This window comes from Chiloscyllium punctatum, chromosome 10, assembly GCF_047496795.1.
Source record: "Chiloscyllium punctatum isolate Juve2018m chromosome 10, sChiPun1.3, whole genome shotgun sequence".
NCBI lineage: Eukaryota > Metazoa > Chordata > Chondrichthyes > Orectolobiformes > Hemiscylliidae > Chiloscyllium > Chiloscyllium punctatum.
Window position 1 is genome coordinate 6,276,934 of NC_092748.1, and position 19,058 is coordinate 6,295,991.

Here is a 19,058-nt window from a genome sequence, read left to right on the forward strand (position 1 = left end):
TAAGGTACTTACTGAACATTAAAAAGAGTGTTTTTGTTGTTTGACCTCTGGGGGTGGGGTAAGTACAATTTTAGAGGTAAATCTAAATTATGTAAATTAAGTATGATGTGTAAAATCAAAAATGCATCTTAATTTGATGACACGATTTTTAAATGTCAAAGAATTGCTCATCTTGAAAGCAATGAATCTGACTACCTCAGTGGGAAGTGATGCAAACAGGTGGGCAAACACATTCTTTCCTTGTTAGAAAAATGCCAAAGGAAAATATAATTTACTTTCTTTAAACATCAAATTTCATACACAGTGTAGATGGGGGGACTGCATAAATACATTTCTAAAACCTTACCCGGTATTGGATTTGGAAAAATAGTTTAAGAAAGTGATATAGATAGACTAATGTTATATCAATTATTCCTTTAATTGTTCAGTCACTGTCATTTTCACAACCCCTATGGTATTCTCGGAGCAACATAATTTTATACATGACTAAGTGTAGAACCTTGGTGATATAAAACTTTTTTCTTATAAGACTAGCATGCTGGAGCATGTATGGCAGTGAAGGGCAAGCTACAGTTTGTGCCCATAGTGTAACTAAATCACAATTCACTGTTGTTGTGGAAAAGTGTTGAACAGAAGCAAGCAACTATGGGTAGTGCAACATTGCCAATACTACTACCACTCCTGGAGCTAAGTGGTATTTCCAGCATCTGGGTTCATTGTAAAGTGACTATATTTTGTCCCTGTCTTATTTTTAAAGACCTTAACTTGGGTATGTGATTCTCTGCATTACTAAACAAGTCCTATTTCTGTATAAAGCAATATATTGGAAAATTTACTGAACCTTTATTCCAGCTTATTCTATCCTCACAAACCCCTTTTTTGAAAGCATTGCTAATTAGTCTGAGAGTGCCTGGTGCCCTGTGACAACTTGCTGAAGACCTTGACAACCTTGGCACTGAGTGTCACAGGTTACCTAACACCTGCACCCTGATCCTGTTAGGCTGAACTTGGAGAGCTTACTGATTATAACAAGGAATACACACCTCTGTTTTTTATTCCCTGAGGGTTGTCAGTGTCAATTGTAGACTTGTTGTCACCTTGTCGGAAGTTAGATAATTATCACTGACTAGATAAACAATTATATTGACAAAATTCTGAAAAGATGGGGCATGTGGATTCTTTTGAACTATACTAATTCCAACAGCTTATAAAGCACTTTCAACTCCATAAAACATTCCAAGACTCTTCACAAGAGAATAAAGAAATAAAATGCCAAATCACAGAAGGAAATGTTATGTAAGATGACCAAAGGTTTGGTCAAAAAGTAACTTGTATGAAGGAAGGTGAGGAAGGTGAGGTGTAGAGGTTTAGGGAAGGATATTTGCCCAAAAGGTGAACTATTGATTGCATTTCATGCAGTCACTAAGGCTATCTATTTCTACTTGCATATCATCATTTGACACCTGTGACAACTCTTTGTTGACTATTTTGATCACGTCTTTGCTACCTCTGGACTTGTCTATTCCAATAAACGTCTGACTGGTCTCCCCCAATCTTTGTCAACGTGATGCCACCTCTTGTGCTCCCAAGGGCCATCTCTTTTACATGCTATCTTGGGTAACGTCATCCAAAAGCACACAAGTAGTTATCAGTGTGCTGGTTATGCTCTGATCTGCCTCACTACTCTTGCCTCATTCTCTGTTGCTAAATTATCAGACTGCTAATGCAGCATTCAGTACTGGATAAGCAGAAACATCCTCCTATTAACTACTGTTAAGAGGTAACCCATTATTTTGGTGACTGTTCCATACTGTTTCCTATTTACTGATTTCATCCTTTTCTCTGGCGGTAGTGTGAGGTTAAAACCAACTGGGAGAGAGATCATGGCAAATTGAGATGGAGCTGGAAATTACTGTAGATGATAGCCAAGAAAATTCTAAAAACTCAACTATACTTGTAATTGCAAATTTCATGTAGGTACACTTTGGAAAATCTTCATGCTTCATGCTTTACATTTAAAACACAGTTAATTTACAAGCTCAAAATTAAATAGAAGAAACAAGTTAAACAATTACATTTACAACAAATTTTAGTTCAAAGCTTGAGGATGAAAAATTAAAACTGAAATTAAACAAAAGGTTCTTGTGTGAATTAGCATTAATAATAAGTGGATCTTCTCAATAAATTTAGTATCTAATAATTAACCGAATCACCTACGCTTTAAAGAACCAAAACATAATTCTAATTCCTTTCTGAATTTGCAAATAGACTGTAAAATGTGGGTGATCCGAATATAGAATTGCAAAGAAATTAAAGTGTAACCCAAGGCTTATTGAAAATGTCTAAAAGTGCTTTTAAGCATGAAATACACTTAATGAAGAGGCCTAAAAATTCAGAACACAGCGTGGCTCATTGTAACTCCTTTCATGAGAAGCCCTTCTGAACATTTCATGAAGATTTTTATCTTTTTTAAAAAATGGGGAAAATTTGTTTTTAAGAAAAGCTCTGAGATGATACATTACACCTTTGTTATGAGACAGCATAACACTGTTTTTTGTAGGAAGCATTCAACCTTGCTGCAAGGTATGAAATGTGGTAGTCAGGTTTGCATTTTAAAAGTGATGCATTTGTTGATCCTCTTTGTGCTCTTAATTCCCCCTATCTCCATGCGCAAGAACTTTAGCATAAGTTGTAACATGCATTTTGTTAGCTGGTTACACACACAGATTTCACATATTGTGATCAATGAGTCATTCCTAGCTGCTGAAAGTGCATCATAGTAATGTGTCATTGAATATATTTGTTATTAATGGACTGCTTGCCTTAGAGACAAAAATTTTCCATAGGCAAAAAAAGTACTGTCAGTGCCCAAAATGTGAAATATAAGGAGAAAGTACTGGGTCACTACCTAAAACATTAACCCTGTTTCTTTCTTCACAGATTCTGCCAGACTTGGAGTATTTTCAGCATTTTCTATTCTAAGAAAATTTTGCATAGCTAGTTACTTGTAGCGTTATAACTTATTACATTAATCCTCTGAACACTGAGTACTTATTAATACTATGGTTGCAGCCCTTTAATGACTTGCCCAGTTTTATCCATTGATAAGGAATAGAGGAAATGTACCCTAAGTACCCTAGTTTAGCAGAAAGTCAACATGTACAGATATCAGGCAAGGTTATATTCAGGTGCAATGCTGTGTGACGATTGCCAGCACGTGGGAGTGTTTTATCGGATAGTTAACAGTTCATACAAGATGGGGCAGCAGATTGATAGAATAATACTGTGACAAAGAATCCACACTGTGGGAAGAGGAGGAAAAACATTTGAGAATGAGCTACTTCTTATATCCTGATTAAAAATTGAACATGCCAGACAGAATTATCTTTTACACTGCTTGAGTCTTTGAAATGGAGCAACCTGCTGCGCAGTGAACTGTACTTTTGTACCAAAAGGGTCAGTATTGTTGTCACAAAATGTAATTTCTGGTGTTTGATCTAACAGCATCTGAGCCAAACTTAAAGGTACGCTCCAGATTAAAACAGAAAGTGGCAGAGAGAAGAAGTAGCCCTTTACTTCGAAGAAAAGATGGCAGCGCCATAACCACACTTAAAAAGAGACCCATGGATGTTCCAGGTAGGACAATAGTGGCTGTAAGTGAACGGCATTCTTTAATGTCCTCTTGCTTACACAGAGATGCCAATTCCTGATAGATATTTTTTGCTGTGCTGATATGAGCCATTGTAACTGTTTCTGAGAGAGGTTCAAAACTGCTGTACCATTCAGACAGATCATGACAGATCTGATTACTCCACATTCACATTTATCATGGATAACCTTCACCTGTCAAGAATCAATCTACTTTTGCCTTTAAAATATTCAAAGCTCCTTTTGCAATACCATTGCAGTCCATGTGCTATTGGTAGGCCTGCAATACCATTACAGAGGGAATTCCAGAATTTTGACCTAGCAACACTGAAGGAACATTGATGTATTTCTAAGTCAGGATAATGAGTGGCTTGGAGGGAAATTAGCAGGTGGTGGTATTCCCATGTATTTACTGCTTTTGTCCTTCTAGATGGTAGTGGTCGTAAATTTGAAAGGTGCTGACTGAGAATCTTTAAACTAGCAGGCAAGATATCATGTTGTATTCTAAACCTAATCCATGAAAATATTCTATTAAAATAGACAAAGCTTGGTGTCTCTTTCTTTCCATACTATTTCATGATAATTGTTGACTCCTTGCCTAGAGTATGCTTTTTTATATAAATTTAGAAAGTGAAAGTCACCAGTCTGTTCCCCCACATCTGTGGCCTTACTCCATTTTCACATGTTCATCAGGATAGTAATTATACTGTCCACTGAGAAAGTACAAAAGGTGATGTTAAAAATCTTGTATTTTAACAAAAAAGTAAATTATTTAACTGAAATCATTATTTCATTTATTTCAATATGTTTGTAATAAAAATTCAGTTTTGCCTTTCTTCATTCAACATAAATTTTTAAATCAAACTGTAACCCTATCTGACATCACTGTACAATGTTTTAATTAAATTTAGATTAATTGACGTTTCACTGACATTGCCTTCATTAAACTACTCATAGAATCCCTACAGTGTAGGAACAGGCCATTTTGCCCAACAAGTCCACACCAAAAGAGTACCACACCCAAACCAATTCCCCAACCCTATCACTCTACATTTCCCCTGACTAATGCATCTAACTTATACATCCCTGAACACTGTGGGCAATTTATTGGCTAATTCACCTAACCTGCACATCTTTGGACTATGGGAGGAAAGCGGAGCACCCAGAGGAAACCCACACAGACACAGGGGAAATGTGCAAACTCCACACAGACAGTCAACTGAAGCTGGAGTCAAACCTGGGTCCCTGGTGCTGTGAGGCAGCAGTGCTAACCACTGAGCCACCATGGCGTCCCCAGTGCAATTTTGAGTTGCCCTAGAGTGTCTCTATGATATCAAAAATCTGAGTCAGAACTTGAAAGAAATGTCCTGGTAATGAATCACTTCTTTATTGATTCATTCAGGCACGCTTCTGCTAGTTAAGACCATCTTCTGAGGCCAAAATTGTCATAGACTCAGTGACGTGTTATAAAGTCGAAATAAATGGCAATGGGCACTGGTTTCCTGATGGTGCCTGTGCTTTACTGTTCAAATACATTCCATATTCTAACTTAACAGTTTTTGTTTCTTCCGATTTGTAATAAAATAATTGTTTTCATTAGGAATCCATTCTCAATGGAACCAGAGTATTCCCTGAGTCTTTGATGTCACCCTAGACCATGGTGAAAGAGGAAAAATTAAACCATTTTAAAAGTTTGAAATTGATGAAGAGGTTTGAATGGATAGGCCACTTTTTACTTGCAGTTGACAAGTATTTTAGGATTAGAGTGGTGCTGGAAAAGCACAGCAAGAGAGGAAGCATCCAAGGAGCAGGAAAATCGTTGTTTCGGACAGGAGCCCTTCATCAGGAAGGGCTCCTACCCGAAACATCGATTTTCCTGCTCCTCAGATGATGCCTGACCTGCTGTGCCTTTCCAGCACCACTCTAATCTTGACTCTGATCTCGAGTATCTGCAGTCCTCACTTTCGCCAAGCATCTAAGGATGTTGAGGGAAGGGAGAGTGAACGTTGTGGAGGTATTGGCAATTATTTTTGGGGTGCTATCAGGGAATGAGAATTGCAGACATTACCTTTATTCCAAAAAGCGTATAAAGAATAATCTAAGCAACTACAAATCAGTCAGTTAGACTTCAATGGTGAGGAAACATCTGTAAATAATAATTCTGGACCATTCGGAGAAGTGTGGCGTATTACGTTTTAGCAGGAAGAACATGGAAAAACAGTAGAAAATAAAGGTGCAATACTAAAGTAGGTGAAGGAACTGAAGAAGCATAAATCATTAAAAAAGTGGCAGGAAAGGCTGAGGGAGCATTTAGTAAAGTGTACAGATTCTAGGCTTTATTAATTGGGGCACGAAGTATGATAGCAAAGAGGTTATGTTGAACTTGTATATGATGCTAGTTTAGCTTCAGCTGGACTATTGTAAGACATTCAGATGCCACATTTTTGGAAGGGTCTGAAAGCATAGGAGAAAGTGTGAAGTAGGATTATGAAAATTATTTCGGGGATGAGGAATTTCATGTGAACATTGGTTGTTAGAGGGTTGGAATTGTTTTCCTTGTGAACTGAAGATTGAGAACAGATCTGACAGAGGTATTCAAAGTCATAATAAATCTAGACAGAATAAATGGGGAGAAATTGTTCTCACTCATGAAAGGATGAGTACAAGAGAACACAGGTTTAAAATAATTAAAGAACCAACGTGATGTGTGAAAATTTATCCTCATGAGTGATTAGGCTCTGGAATGCATTGTCAAAGAGTGTCGTAGAGAAAAGTTCAAGGTATTCAAAATGGATATGATGATTATTTGAAACAAAACAATGTTCAGGGTGAGGCAGAGAAGACAGGAGAATGGCGTTCAGATGCTCATTTGCAGAACTGGCACAGACATGGTGGTCCAGCTCTGTGATCCTTAGGTGATCTTTGTCAATGCTGGGTGTGTTTCATACAGTGAACCTTGCCATATTATTTAGGTTCCCAAAAATGTCCACATCTAATGCATATAAGCTTCCTGACAATTCAGAAATGAAATGTTGCTCATGCAGTTCGAGGTGGGTTCTTAGCAGTGGAAGTTTTCCTATCTGTGGCATCTGTTAAAATAACCCATCATTAGCAGTGTCACTAGACTCAAACTGTGAACTGTTTTCTCTCTACAGATGCTGCCAGACCTGCTGAGTTTCTCCAGCGATTTGTTTTTTTTTTCAGATTTCCAGCATTCACAGTTCTTTGTTTTATTTTAATGTCATATAATCAACTATAACCTGAGCCTCTGACTACATATCCATTGTACCACTAATAATAACTAACCCTATTTGTTTGATAGTTACATTTATAAAACTGTTGCTTATAAATTTATATGTCAATAAAAAGGTGTAAATGCATTCAGTTATCAGCAATCTTATCAGTAAGGTGATTTTGTTTCACTCATTTTCTGCAAAAGTACAGAAGGAGGTGTAGTGCCATCTAGGTTTCAAGAAATGGAAGTACATTTAAGTGCAAAAAATAAGTACTTGGACCACCTCATGTGAGTTTCATACTTCTTAAAGCTAAGAGCAGAGCTGTGTTCATGCTCAAGAAAGAACCTGTAAATCTGTTTAGCTCTTTTTGTTGATATTGACTGAAGGTTATTTGAAATCTCTTACTTGGAACAATGCACTCTAGGTGAGAATGGATGCACTCGCTTTATATGCTCCTTAATAACTGTTCCAAATAACCACCAAGTTAACTTCGAGAGCATAAGTGGAACATTAAGTGCTGATGTGAGGACAGTTGATTGCCTACAAAGTACCATAAGGTGTGAACAAATTGACCCTACTAATTGGCATCAAATAATTTTGAATTGCTACTATTTTAGACAATACTATTTTGCTTATCTGTATGAATTCAAAGAGTACTTCACAAATGTGATTCATATTGACAAGTGATTTCTAGGACACCCTCTGTACATTTGATTTATACAAAAAGGATATTGAGATCGTAATCGGATTTCACATAGTCTTCTGTACAGTTCAGAGGACCATGGATATGACTATATATTTCATGTCTGCAACACCATTTTGACTATTCTAATATATGATTGCAAAGTAGCTAACTTGCATCTTGTAAAGTAAGGAACATTTCCAGCTAGGAGAGTACACCTTGCCGGAAGAGTTATTGAAATAACTTTTCAGAGGCTGACATCCCATCACAAATCACCCTTTATTCACAAAAACGTGGCCTTTGATAATAGCATTGCCTCAGAGTCAGGCATTCAGGGGTTCAGTAACCCTGACATTCACACTTTTGTCAGCCAGGTCTCCCTGATTGGAGCTAATATTATGGTCTAATCAGGGACCTGATATTTTGAGCTGGTTAACCTTGCTACAATACTACAACCCTCCACCTCTGAGTCCACGGACATAGGACAGTCCAATTCCTTCGAAGGCCTCCTGGGACGTTTTAACACTGGGTCAGATTCCTTCAACTCAGAATCAGACAGAGGAGGTGTGTAATGACCGGGTGCTCGCCTCTTGCGTTAGGAGCACCTTGGTAGACTTTCATTCCTTTCTTCCAGAGGCAGAGGTGGCGAGGTAGTTACATAGATTCATAGAGATGTACAGCACGGAAACAGACCCTTCGGTCCAACCCCTCCATGCCGACCAGATATCCCAACTCAATCGAGTCCCACATGCCAGTACCCGGCCCATATCCCTCCAAACCCTTCCTATTTGTATACCCATCTAGATGCTTCTTAAATGTTGCAATTGTACAGCCTCCACCACATCCTCTGGCAGCTCATTCCATACACATACCACCCTCTGCATGAAAAAGTTGCACCTTAGGTCTCTTTTATATCTTTTCCCTCTTACCCTAAACCTATGCCCTCTAGTTCTGGATTCCCCGACCCCAGGGAAAAGACTGTCTGTTTATCCTATCCATGTCCCTCATAATTTTGTAAACCTCTATAAGGTCACCTCTCAGCCTCCGACACTCCAAGGAAAACAGCCCCAGCCTGTTTAGCCTCTCCCTGTAGCTCAAATCCTCCAACCCTAGCAACATCCTTGTAAATCTTTTCTGAACCCTTTCATGTTTCACAAATTCTTTCCGATAGGAAGGAGACCAGAATTGCAAACGATATTCCAACAGTGGCCTAACCAATGTCCTGTACAGCCGCAACATGACCTCCCAACCCCTGTACTCAATACTCTGACCAATAAAGGAAAGCATACCAAACACCTTCTTCACTATCCTATCTACCTGCAACTCCACTTTCAAGGAGCTATGAACCTGCACTCCAAGGTCTCTTTGTTCAGCAACACTCCCTAGGACCTTACCATTAAGTGTATAAGTCCTGCTAAGATTTGCTTTCCCAAACTGCAGCACCTCGCATTTATCTGAATTAAACTCCATCTGCCACTTCGCAACCCATTGGCCCAGATCCTGTTGTAATCTGAGGTAACCCTATTTGCTGTCCACTACACCTCCAATTTTGGTGTCATCTGCAAACTTACTAACTGTACCTCTTATGCTCGCATCCAAATCATTTATGTAAATGACAAAAAATAGAGGGCCCAGCACCGATCCTTGTGGCACTCCACTGGTCACAGGCTCCAGTCTGAAAAACAACCCTCCACCCACCACCCTCTGTCTTCTACCTTTGAGCCCGTTCTGTATCCAAATGGCTAGTTCTCCCTGTGTTCCATGAGATCTAACCTTCCTAATCAGTCTCCCATAGGGAACCTTGTCAAACACCTTACTGAAGTCCATATAGATCACATCTACTACTCTATCCTCATCAATCTTCTTTGTTGCTTCTTCAAAAAACTCAGTCAAGTTAGTGAGACATGATTTCCCACACACAAAGCCATGTTGACTATCCCGAATCAGTCCTTGCCTTTCCAAATACTTGTATGTCCTGTCCCTCAGGATTCCCTCCAACAACTTGCCCACCACCGAGGTCAGGCTCACCGGTCTATAGTTCCCTGGCTTGTCTTTACTGACCTTCTTAAACAGTGGCACCATGTTTGCCAACCTCCAGTCTTCCGGCACCTCACCTGTGACTATCAGTGACACAGATAACTCAGCAAGAGGCCCAGCAATCACTTCTCTAGCTTCCCACTGAGTTCTCGGCTACTTCCATCATGTCCATCTCTGATTCAGAGGATTCAACAATGTTAGATGGAGAGGGTGAATCAGCAGATTTCTGAAATATTTCTGATGGCTCAGAAAGGCAGGGCAGATTTTGCTCTCACAGTCTGCAAATTTGCAGCTTTCAAATGGTCCTTCTTTCAGGGCAGTCGCACCTACATGAACTTTAGAAGTCACTGGTCTTGATCATGCCTTTCAACCAAAAGAGGCCACTTCCATGATTCTTGCACCAAATTGTCCATTCCACTTGGCGGAGTCTTGGGTATGGCATTGGAGTTCCTGCTGTGATTTCACTCCCCATTAGCAATTTTGACAGTGCCATCGCTATAGTTGTATGTGGGATAGTCATAGAATCTAACAAGAACTATGAATGCTTGCTATCTCTTGAGGCTATAGGCTGTTTCTTCAGTCTAGCCTTCAAACTTTGGACTGTTCTTTCTGCCAGGCCATTGATGGTAGGTTATATAGAACTGTTATATTATGTTGAATCCCATTCAACTTTGGCTATAGTCCCTGCTGGTAAACAAAGGCCCACTATCTGTGACCAATACCTTCATGACTCTGTGTCGCAGAAGATGTGTGCAATTTTTCTATCATCGCTCCAGTGTTTGATGAATCGACTGTACATCCAACTACTTTAACTACGTATCTGCAATGACTAAAAGCATTGATCCCATGAAAGGACCTCCATAGTCGACATGTAACCGACTCCAAGGTTTACCTGGCCATTCACACGGATGTGGGGAAGCTGCTGATGGTACATTTTGACCTTGTTGACAGTCTGGACACTGTCCCACACCGACTATGTCTGCGTCCAAGGTGTGGCCACCAGACATAACTCTTGCAAACATCTTCATTTTGGATACCCGTGAGGGGCTCTGTGTTCAGCCAATACTTGATGGCAACCTTGGCTCACAACAATCACTCTCGTTCTCCCTAACACTATGCCCTCCTTTTAAATGAACTGGTCCCTCCAGGTCCAAAGAGGTTTTAATTCTAGCTACGATGCCCTTTGGTTTCCCCCATTAATACCAATTGTTTCAGTTTGGTAAGGACTACATCCTTCTGTGTCCAGAGTCTGATGTTGCTGGCTGTGACTGGTAGCATGTCCAGAAAATTCAAAGTCATGACCGACTCTTCCACTGGGGATACTACAGGTGGTATATCTGCTAATGGAAAGTGACTTAATGCATCTGCATTTGCTACTTGCCCTACTCCCCAGATAGTTTCTCATTGGGATTATGAGCACTTTAATATTAAAGTCCACTGCTGACTGTGGCCCGAAACTAGGCATTCATGGAACTTTCAGATTCCAAATATGACCATCAACCCTTTTTAATCTATTTGGGCATTTTATGCTCTGCATTAACCAAAATCCTGGATGAATAAACTATTGGGCATTTCTCTTCAGTGGGCCATCTATGACCTAATATCACGCTGATGCAATCCGGGGAGGCATTGCATGTCAATAACCAGATCTAGCTTTGGATCATAGTGTTCCAATACCTTAGAGGAGGATAGTTGTTTCTTGACTTCTGCTAAAGCTAGGGCCTGTCTATGAGATCATTTCCAAGTCTGACCCTTTTATAGAAGTTAATGTAATGGTGCCAAGATGGATGCCGTATTATGAACTTGCCATAATAATTTACTAGACCTAGAAATGACCTCAGCTCCGGTACAGACATGGGGGCCAAGGCACCTTTGATCACCCACATTGTCTTCCAACAGATGTAATGCAGTCTTATTGAGTCTATAGCCCAATTAGGTCACTTGGGGAACCTGGAGAACACATTTCCCCTTCTTAAGCATATGCATGTCTCTAAGAAATGCCTTAGGACTATATTCAAGTTCTGAGTGTTCCTTATTAGTTTTCCCTGCTATCAGAATGTTATCTAGGTAAACGGCAAAATATTCTCCATCATCCTCTGTCAAATTAAACAGGCTGACAGTAAGTCAACTGACAGACTTGTATATTGAGACAGCCGCTTATGGGTGTTAATTGTAGCATATTTCAGAGAATCCTAGTCTAAATCCAGTTGCAGGTAAACAAGGCGAATGCCAAGTTTTATGAAGGAGAAAGTGAGGACTGCAGATGCTGGAGATCAGAGCTGAAAATGTGTTGCTGGAAAAGCGCAGCAGGTCAGGCAGCATCCAAGGAGCAGGAGAATCGACGTTTCGGGCATGAGCCCTTCTTCAGGAAGAAGGGCTTTTGCCCGAAACGTCGATTCTCCTGCTCCTTGGATGCTGCCTGACCTGCTGTGCTTTTCCAGCAACACATTTTCAGCTCAAGTTTTATGAAGGACAAACCTCCTGCCAGCTTTACATAACCATTGCATCGGATAGAGGATTTGTATGTAACCAGCTGTGAAAAGCAGTTTACTGTTTGATTAAAATTCCCACAAAGGCAAACTGACCCATCAGGCTTCAAAATCAATATGGCCAATGCTGCTCCTTCCGCGAATTAGGGTAGTTTGATGATTACTTCACTTTCCAGTCTTCTAAGTTTTGCTTCTGCTTTTGCCCATAAGGCAAAAAACACTGGACAGCCCTTGTAGAATCGCAGCATTGCTTCTTGGTCAATGTGCGAAGTTGCTTTGGATCCTCTGATCGTCTCTAGACCTTCCCAGAAAACTACTGAGTATTTAATTAGAACTTCACTCAGGTAACCATTCTGTAATTGAGAAATGTTGAGCGAATCCAAGTGAATCTCTTCCAACCAATTTCATCCCATCAAGCTTGGGTCCGAGCCTTCTACTACAATCACTGGTAATTTAACCAGAACAGAGTTTGTACCCTTAATCTGCAGAGGTTCCCAGGTATAGGTTCTCAGCCTAGTTGAGGTTTTACACAGAATTTAGGGGTTGCAGTCCAAAGTGAATTTTATTACTACCATTGTTCTGCGATCACTGGTAAGACTATACCAGTATCAAACTCCATTTAAACCAAATGGCCACTTAACCAGATGTTTACCTTGATTGTTTCAAAGCAATTTATCTGTTCCAAACCAGATGCAGGGAGGAGTGAGGACTGCAGATGCTGGAGCTCAGAGTCGAGAGTGTAGTGCTGGAAAAGCACAGCAGGTCCGAGGAGCAGGAGAATCAATGTTTCGGGCATAAGCCCTTCATCAGGATTTGAATTGCCTGCACTCAAGTGGAGTTCCCCAAACTCAGGAGGACTGGCGAGGGTGTCGACTTGCATCAGAATACTTTGCAGCTCATGCTCCTCTTACAGCAATTTCCAATGATAAAGCCAATTGTAGCACCTTTGAAGTCCAATTGAGTTTCACCCAGTAGGTGTTTTTGCATAGTCATATCATTAATCCTACATACTAGACACAGTCTCTAAGAATCTCATTAAGGGTTAAACTAAATTCACAGGTTCTTGCCAGTTATCTTAACATAGTCAAAAACCCCAGTATGGGTTCCCCTTGTTCTCAAATTGCCAAGTAAAAGTGATAGTATCTCAGAGTTAAAGGAAGCTTGAGGTCATAATATTCCTTAACTATGTCAGTCAGTTCTTGAAAGATTTTAGTGGTATCTCGGGAAACATTAGGCTCCTAATGACAGAAAAAGCTGCAGTTTCACAGGCTATCAGGAGAATTACTCTTTTTTTTTTCATCTGCCACATATCATTTGCCTGAAAAAAACACATTCTTTCCAGTCCTCAATGGCAGGGTTGACCGAATCAAGCTGCCCAGAGGTTAAAAAAAAATGCTTTCACCAACTTCAAAACAACTGCTGGTGAGAGAGTTTCTTCAGGATTGTGCTTTACTCTCATCACCACTGAAATGCCTCTTCAAAGGCTGGCATCTCATCACCAATCACCCTCTATTCACAGATGTATCGTTTTTGATAATAGCACTACCTTGCACTGAGTCAGGCATTCAGGGTTCAAAATCCCTGACATTCACCCTTTTATGTCAGCCAGGGCTCCCTGATTGGACCGGATTGACAGCCCCACTCAGGGAACTTGTATTTTATGAAGTCCAGCTGGCTGACCTCGTTACAATCACCACAGTTCCAAGCAGGTATAATTTATGCAACTTATCTGCATACTCTGTCGGTTTCTGTACTTCTAGTTTCACGTTTCTGAAGTAGAATTGCTAGAATAAGAGAAATTTGTCCCTTGTGTACTTTAAATCAAAAAGTAATTGTGCTGTTTCACCATATGATTTGTAGATTGTTTGCAGTGTGTGGAAGAATAGAGAGACCGAGTTCTGGTTTAAAATATATCAAACTAATTAAAGTTCAGATGCAATCAAGTTAATTTTTCCTTTTTTCTAGAAATGTGGGATAGTGATAAAACTCCAAAAAGGTTTTTATTTGGGAGGAAAAAGCAATATGCATCTTTTCCCACAAGAAAGAATTAATTATACAGAATGGAATGAATGAGTGCATTGGATAGAATCTATAGGAAAATAAACTATTCAAACATGTGATTTAGGTTTTATTGTCATGTGTATTCCAGTACAGAAGTACAGGATTAATGTGAAAAGTATATAATGTCACCCCACACAGTGCCATCTTTGGTACAAAGGTAAAAAAACGTAGGTACAAAGTAGTAAAAGAAACAAGGTTTTAAAAATTTGAGTCTTACCTTAGGGAATTAGTCGAAAAACTGAAGAAAAGGTAATGGTCAATATGAAAGTCCTTAACATATGATAGAAAAATAAAGGAATAAAGTTAAGAGTTCAAAGTCTTTGATAAATCCTCTGCTGAGCTCACTCTCCAGGAGACCTGAGCTGCGCATTCTCAACGCCACTGCCACATGTGCTGAAGTTCTGAATAATGAATGCCTCGAGAAAGTTTAACTTCTTTGGTTTTTGTTGAATGCCCTTGGCATGGAGTTTAGAATTTAGGAGAATTTTTTTATGTTATGCAGATATGCATTGCCAAGAGTGTGAAGCTTTTCTATAATCCTTCAATGAGAGATTCATGTATTTAGCCTTTCCTATAGAAAAGACTCTGAAAGCAAGTTAAAGGTGGCCTCGTCTATTTTCAGAAGCATCAAACATTATGAGAATCATACGAGATGACTATAGTCTGCCATATATGGTACCCAATTCACTCAATGCTTCACAAAACAAAGCTGATGACTTTTCAGACCAAAGGAAACTTTGCTCCAGGATCTGGAAAGGAAAGAGACAACTCACCATTTGGCCTTTGTTTCTCTGCTAACTTCCATTCCACAAAATAACCCTCAAAAAGTCATATTACTCTGCTACTAGTGGGCATTACAGTAATAGATTAGAACATCACTGTTTTACACCAAGTAGAATGCTGTCTCATTTGATGCAAAAGCATGAGAAACTGTCCGCAAAAGCCATATTCCTCTTTCTTTTTACTATAGAAGTAACCAAAGTGAAGTCCTGCACAGAAGGGCATCACCAAATGATTGGCTGCAGAAGAAATTTTTTTTAAATAGCTCAAATCAGAAAGCAGGGATTGTCTGGTGAAAAGCCAGGATGGAGTCAAGACCTTGGAATTGTGATAAAGATGAGTTAAAATACATTCATTGACTGAGCCAGAATTTATTGACCATCCTTAATTGCCCTGGAACATTATCGTTTCTGTATTGAAGATGTAGGTTGTGGAATGAGTGAAAGAATTGAGTATTTGGAACTTAGAATGAGTAAAATGAAAATAGTCTGAAGAAGATTATTATTATAGTGCTAATAGAAAAAGATGATTCTATTCGTTTTAAAATAGTGATGGAAAAGGATAGACCAGATCTAAAAGTTGAAGTTCTAAACTGGAGAAAGGCCAATTTTGACGGTGTTAGGCAAGAACTTTCAAAAGCTGATTGGAGGCAGATGTTTGCAGGTAAAGGGACGGCTGGAAAATGGGAAGCCTTCAGAAATGAGATAACAAGAATCCAGAGAAAGTATATTCCTGTCAGGGTGAAAGAGAAGACTGGTAGGTATAGGGAATGCTGGATGACTAAAGAAATTGAGGGTTTGGTTAAGAAAAAGAAGGAAGCAAATGTCAGATATAGACAGGATAGATTGAGTGAATCCTTAGAAGAGTATAAAGACAATAGGAGTATACTTAAGAGGGAAATCAGGAGGGCAAAAAGGGGACATGAGATAGCTTTGGCAATTAGAATTAAGGAGAATCCAAAGGGTTTTTACAAATACATTAAGGTCAAAAGGGTAACTAGGGAGAGAATAGGGCCCCTCAACGATCAGCAAGGCGGCCTTTGTGTGGAGCCGCAGAAAATTGGGGAGATACTAAATGAATATTTTGCATCAGTATTTACTGTGGAAAAGGATATGGAAGATCTAGACTGTAGGGAAATAGATGGTGACATCTTGCAAAATGTCCAGATTACCGAGGAGAAAGTCCTGGATGTCTTGAAACGGTTAAAGGTGAATAAATCCCCAGGACCTGATCAGGTGTACCCGAGAACTCTGTGGGAAGCTAGAGAAGTGATTGCTGGGCCTCTTGCTGAGATATTTGTATCATCGATAGACCCAGGTGAAGTGGCGGAAGACTAGAGGTTGGCAAACGTGGTGCCACTGTTTAAAAAGGGCGGTAAAGACAACCCAGGGAACTATAGACTAGTGAGCCTGACCTCAGTTGTTTGAGGGAATCCTGAAGAACAGGATGTACATGTATTTGGAAAGGTAAGGACTGATTAGGGATAATCAACATGGCTTTGTGCGTGGGAAATCATGTCTCACAAACTTGATTGAGTTTTTTGAAGAAGTAACAAAGAAGATTGAGGAGGGCAGAGCAGTAGATGTGATCTGTATGGACTTCAGTAAGGCTTTCAACATGGTTTCCCATAGGAGACTGATTAGAAAGGTTAGATCTCATGGAATACATGGAGAACTAGCCATTTGGATACAAAACTGGCTCAAAGGTAGAAGACAGAGTAGTGGTGGAGGGTTGTTTTTCAGACTGGAGGCCTGTGACCAGTGGAGTGCCACAAGGATCGGTGCTGGGCCCTCTACTTTTTGTCATTTACATAAATGATTTGGATGTGAGCATAAGAGGTACAGTTAGTAAGTTTGCAGATGACACCAAAATTGGAGGTGTAGTGGACAGCAAAGAGGGTTACCTCAGATTACAACAGGATCGGGACCAGATGGGCCAATGAGCTGAGAAGTGGCAGATGGAGTTTAATTCAGATAAATGCGAGGTGCTGCATTTTGGGAAAGCAAATCTTATCAGGATTAATACACTTAATGGTAAGGTCCTAGGGAATGTTGCTGAACAAAGAGACCTTGGAGTGCAGGTTCATAGCTCCTTGAAAGTGGAATCGCAGGTAGATAGGATAGTGAAGAAGGTATTTGGTATGCTTTCCTTTATTAGTCAGAGTATTGAGTACAGGGGTTGAGAGGTCATGTTGCGGCTGTACAGGACATTGGTTAGGCCACTGTTGGAATATTGCGTGCAGTTCTGGTCTCCTTCCTATTGGAAAGAATTTGTGAAACTTGAAAGGGTTCAGAAAAGATTTACAAGGATGTTGCTAGGGTTGCAGGAATTGAGCTACAGGGAGAGGCTGACCAGGCTGGGGCTGTTTTCCCTGGAGCGTCGGAGGCTGAGAGGTGACCGTATACAGGTTTACAAAATTATGAGGGACATGGATAGGATAAATAGGCCAAGTCTTTTCCCTGGGGTCGGGGAGTCCAGAACTAGAGGGCATAGGTTTAGGGTGAGAGGGGAAAGATATCAAAGAGACCTCAGGTGCAACGTTTTCACACAGAGGGTGGTACATGTATGGAATGAGCTGCCAGAGAAGTGGTGGAGGCTGGTACAATTGCATCATTTAGGAGGCATTTGGATGGGTGTATGATAGGAAAGATTTGGAGGGGTATGGGCTGGGTGCTGGCATGTGGGACTAGATTGGGTTGGGATATCTGGTCAGCGTGGACAGGTTGGACCGAAGGGTCTGTTTCCATGCTGTACATCTCCATGACTCTATGACAGAAGTTGTAATGGAGAAAGATGGGTCATCCATCAGTTTTGCTCAGTATCCTCTTCATTAATATTCAAGACTTGGATGGAGCTATTAAGCACAAACTATACTCTTTCAAAGTAGTTTTAATAAATTGAGTTGGCTACGTCATTTAAGTTCAGAAAAGACATGCAGTTACACCCGGGTGTTCCTGTGCCCCACCATTCTGAAATTTCTCCATCTAAATAATATTCTTTTTGTTTATTCTTCCTGCCAAAGCAGTCAGTCTCACCTTTTCACATGTACTCCATTTGCCAAATTCTTTCCCACTTACTTAAACCATCTTTGACCCTTTGAAGACTCTTCATATTCTCCTTAAAATCTGTTTTGCTTTCTTTTAATCATCAACAAAACTGGTTACTTTACGCCATATCCTAACATGACAGTAATCTCCCCAAAATCATGAGCTTTCTTTTTAATTGTAAATCCAAATAATTGTGTTCAAAATTCAAGTGATCTACATCAATTGGTCTTTTTACCTCCCTTGCGTGTTACATTCTCAACAAATGCTAACAAATTTGTCAATAAGTTTTTCCCACAACCATATCGACTTTGATTGTATATTGATTTTCTAATTCCTCAGTCCATGCCAATATACTATATCTGCAATTCAATGGACACTGACATTGTTTAAACTGTATTCATTCATTTGAAAATGAAGAAAATGTTCAAGCTCCGACTCCATTCTCTTTTCAGATTGTGTATCCAGAATTCTGATTCATACAGCTATGTATTTTATTTCTAAATCGAAAGGAATTGTGTTCCAATTGGCATTTGACTTTAGTTGGGAGTAACCAAATATTTTTAAATAGTGACCACAGCTGATCCTCGATTAGCCGAACCTCAGTTTTCCAAATTCCGGATTATCCGGACAAGATTGCAAGGTCCCAATGCTTGGTTAAACTGTGTTATCTGGCATTCGATTATCCAAACATTCAATAACAAAATACTCCCCTCCCATGTTGTTCTGATAATTGAGGTTCCTCTGTTCTTTACCTGGTCAGGTATCAAGCAGGTTTTGGAACATGTTGGGAGTCAGCGTTTTACCTTGTGTCAATTTTTGTTTTGCCTGATGTTGCTGAGTTTGATTTTCTTTTCATTTGTAATATTTATGTAATGTCATGTTCAGCATTCTTTTCAGAAATAAACCATCACCTTAAGGGTGCTTTCAATAATCATGATTTGATTTGTTAGCTATCCAGAGGTTGGTTGTTCCTTACCATCTCAGATGTTTAAACTTATTGTGAAATTATCCCTTCTTGAGATACCTAAAGATCTGCAATGCATTTCTGCTCCATTCACTCAATAGGGACCTTAGCTGA

General features: G+C 39.8%; 1 protein-coding gene across 11 annotated transcripts in view; it reads left to right on the forward strand.

Moving 5' to 3' along the window:
• Positions 1-19,058, forward strand: part of hdac4 (histone deacetylase 4) — a 497,199-nt gene that overhangs the window by 338,928 nt on the left and 139,213 nt on the right. For 10 of the 11 annotated variants that reach the window (XM_072578375.1, XM_072578377.1, XM_072578374.1 and 7 more), the window contains one exon: positions 3,505-3,636. The exons of the other annotated variant lie outside the window; for it this stretch is intronic. In XM_072578375.1, the coding sequence (XP_072434476.1) occupies positions 3,505-3,636 (132 nt within the window). The remainder of the gene's footprint in view (positions 1-3,504; positions 3,637-19,058) is intronic. 11 annotated transcript variants of the gene reach the window in all.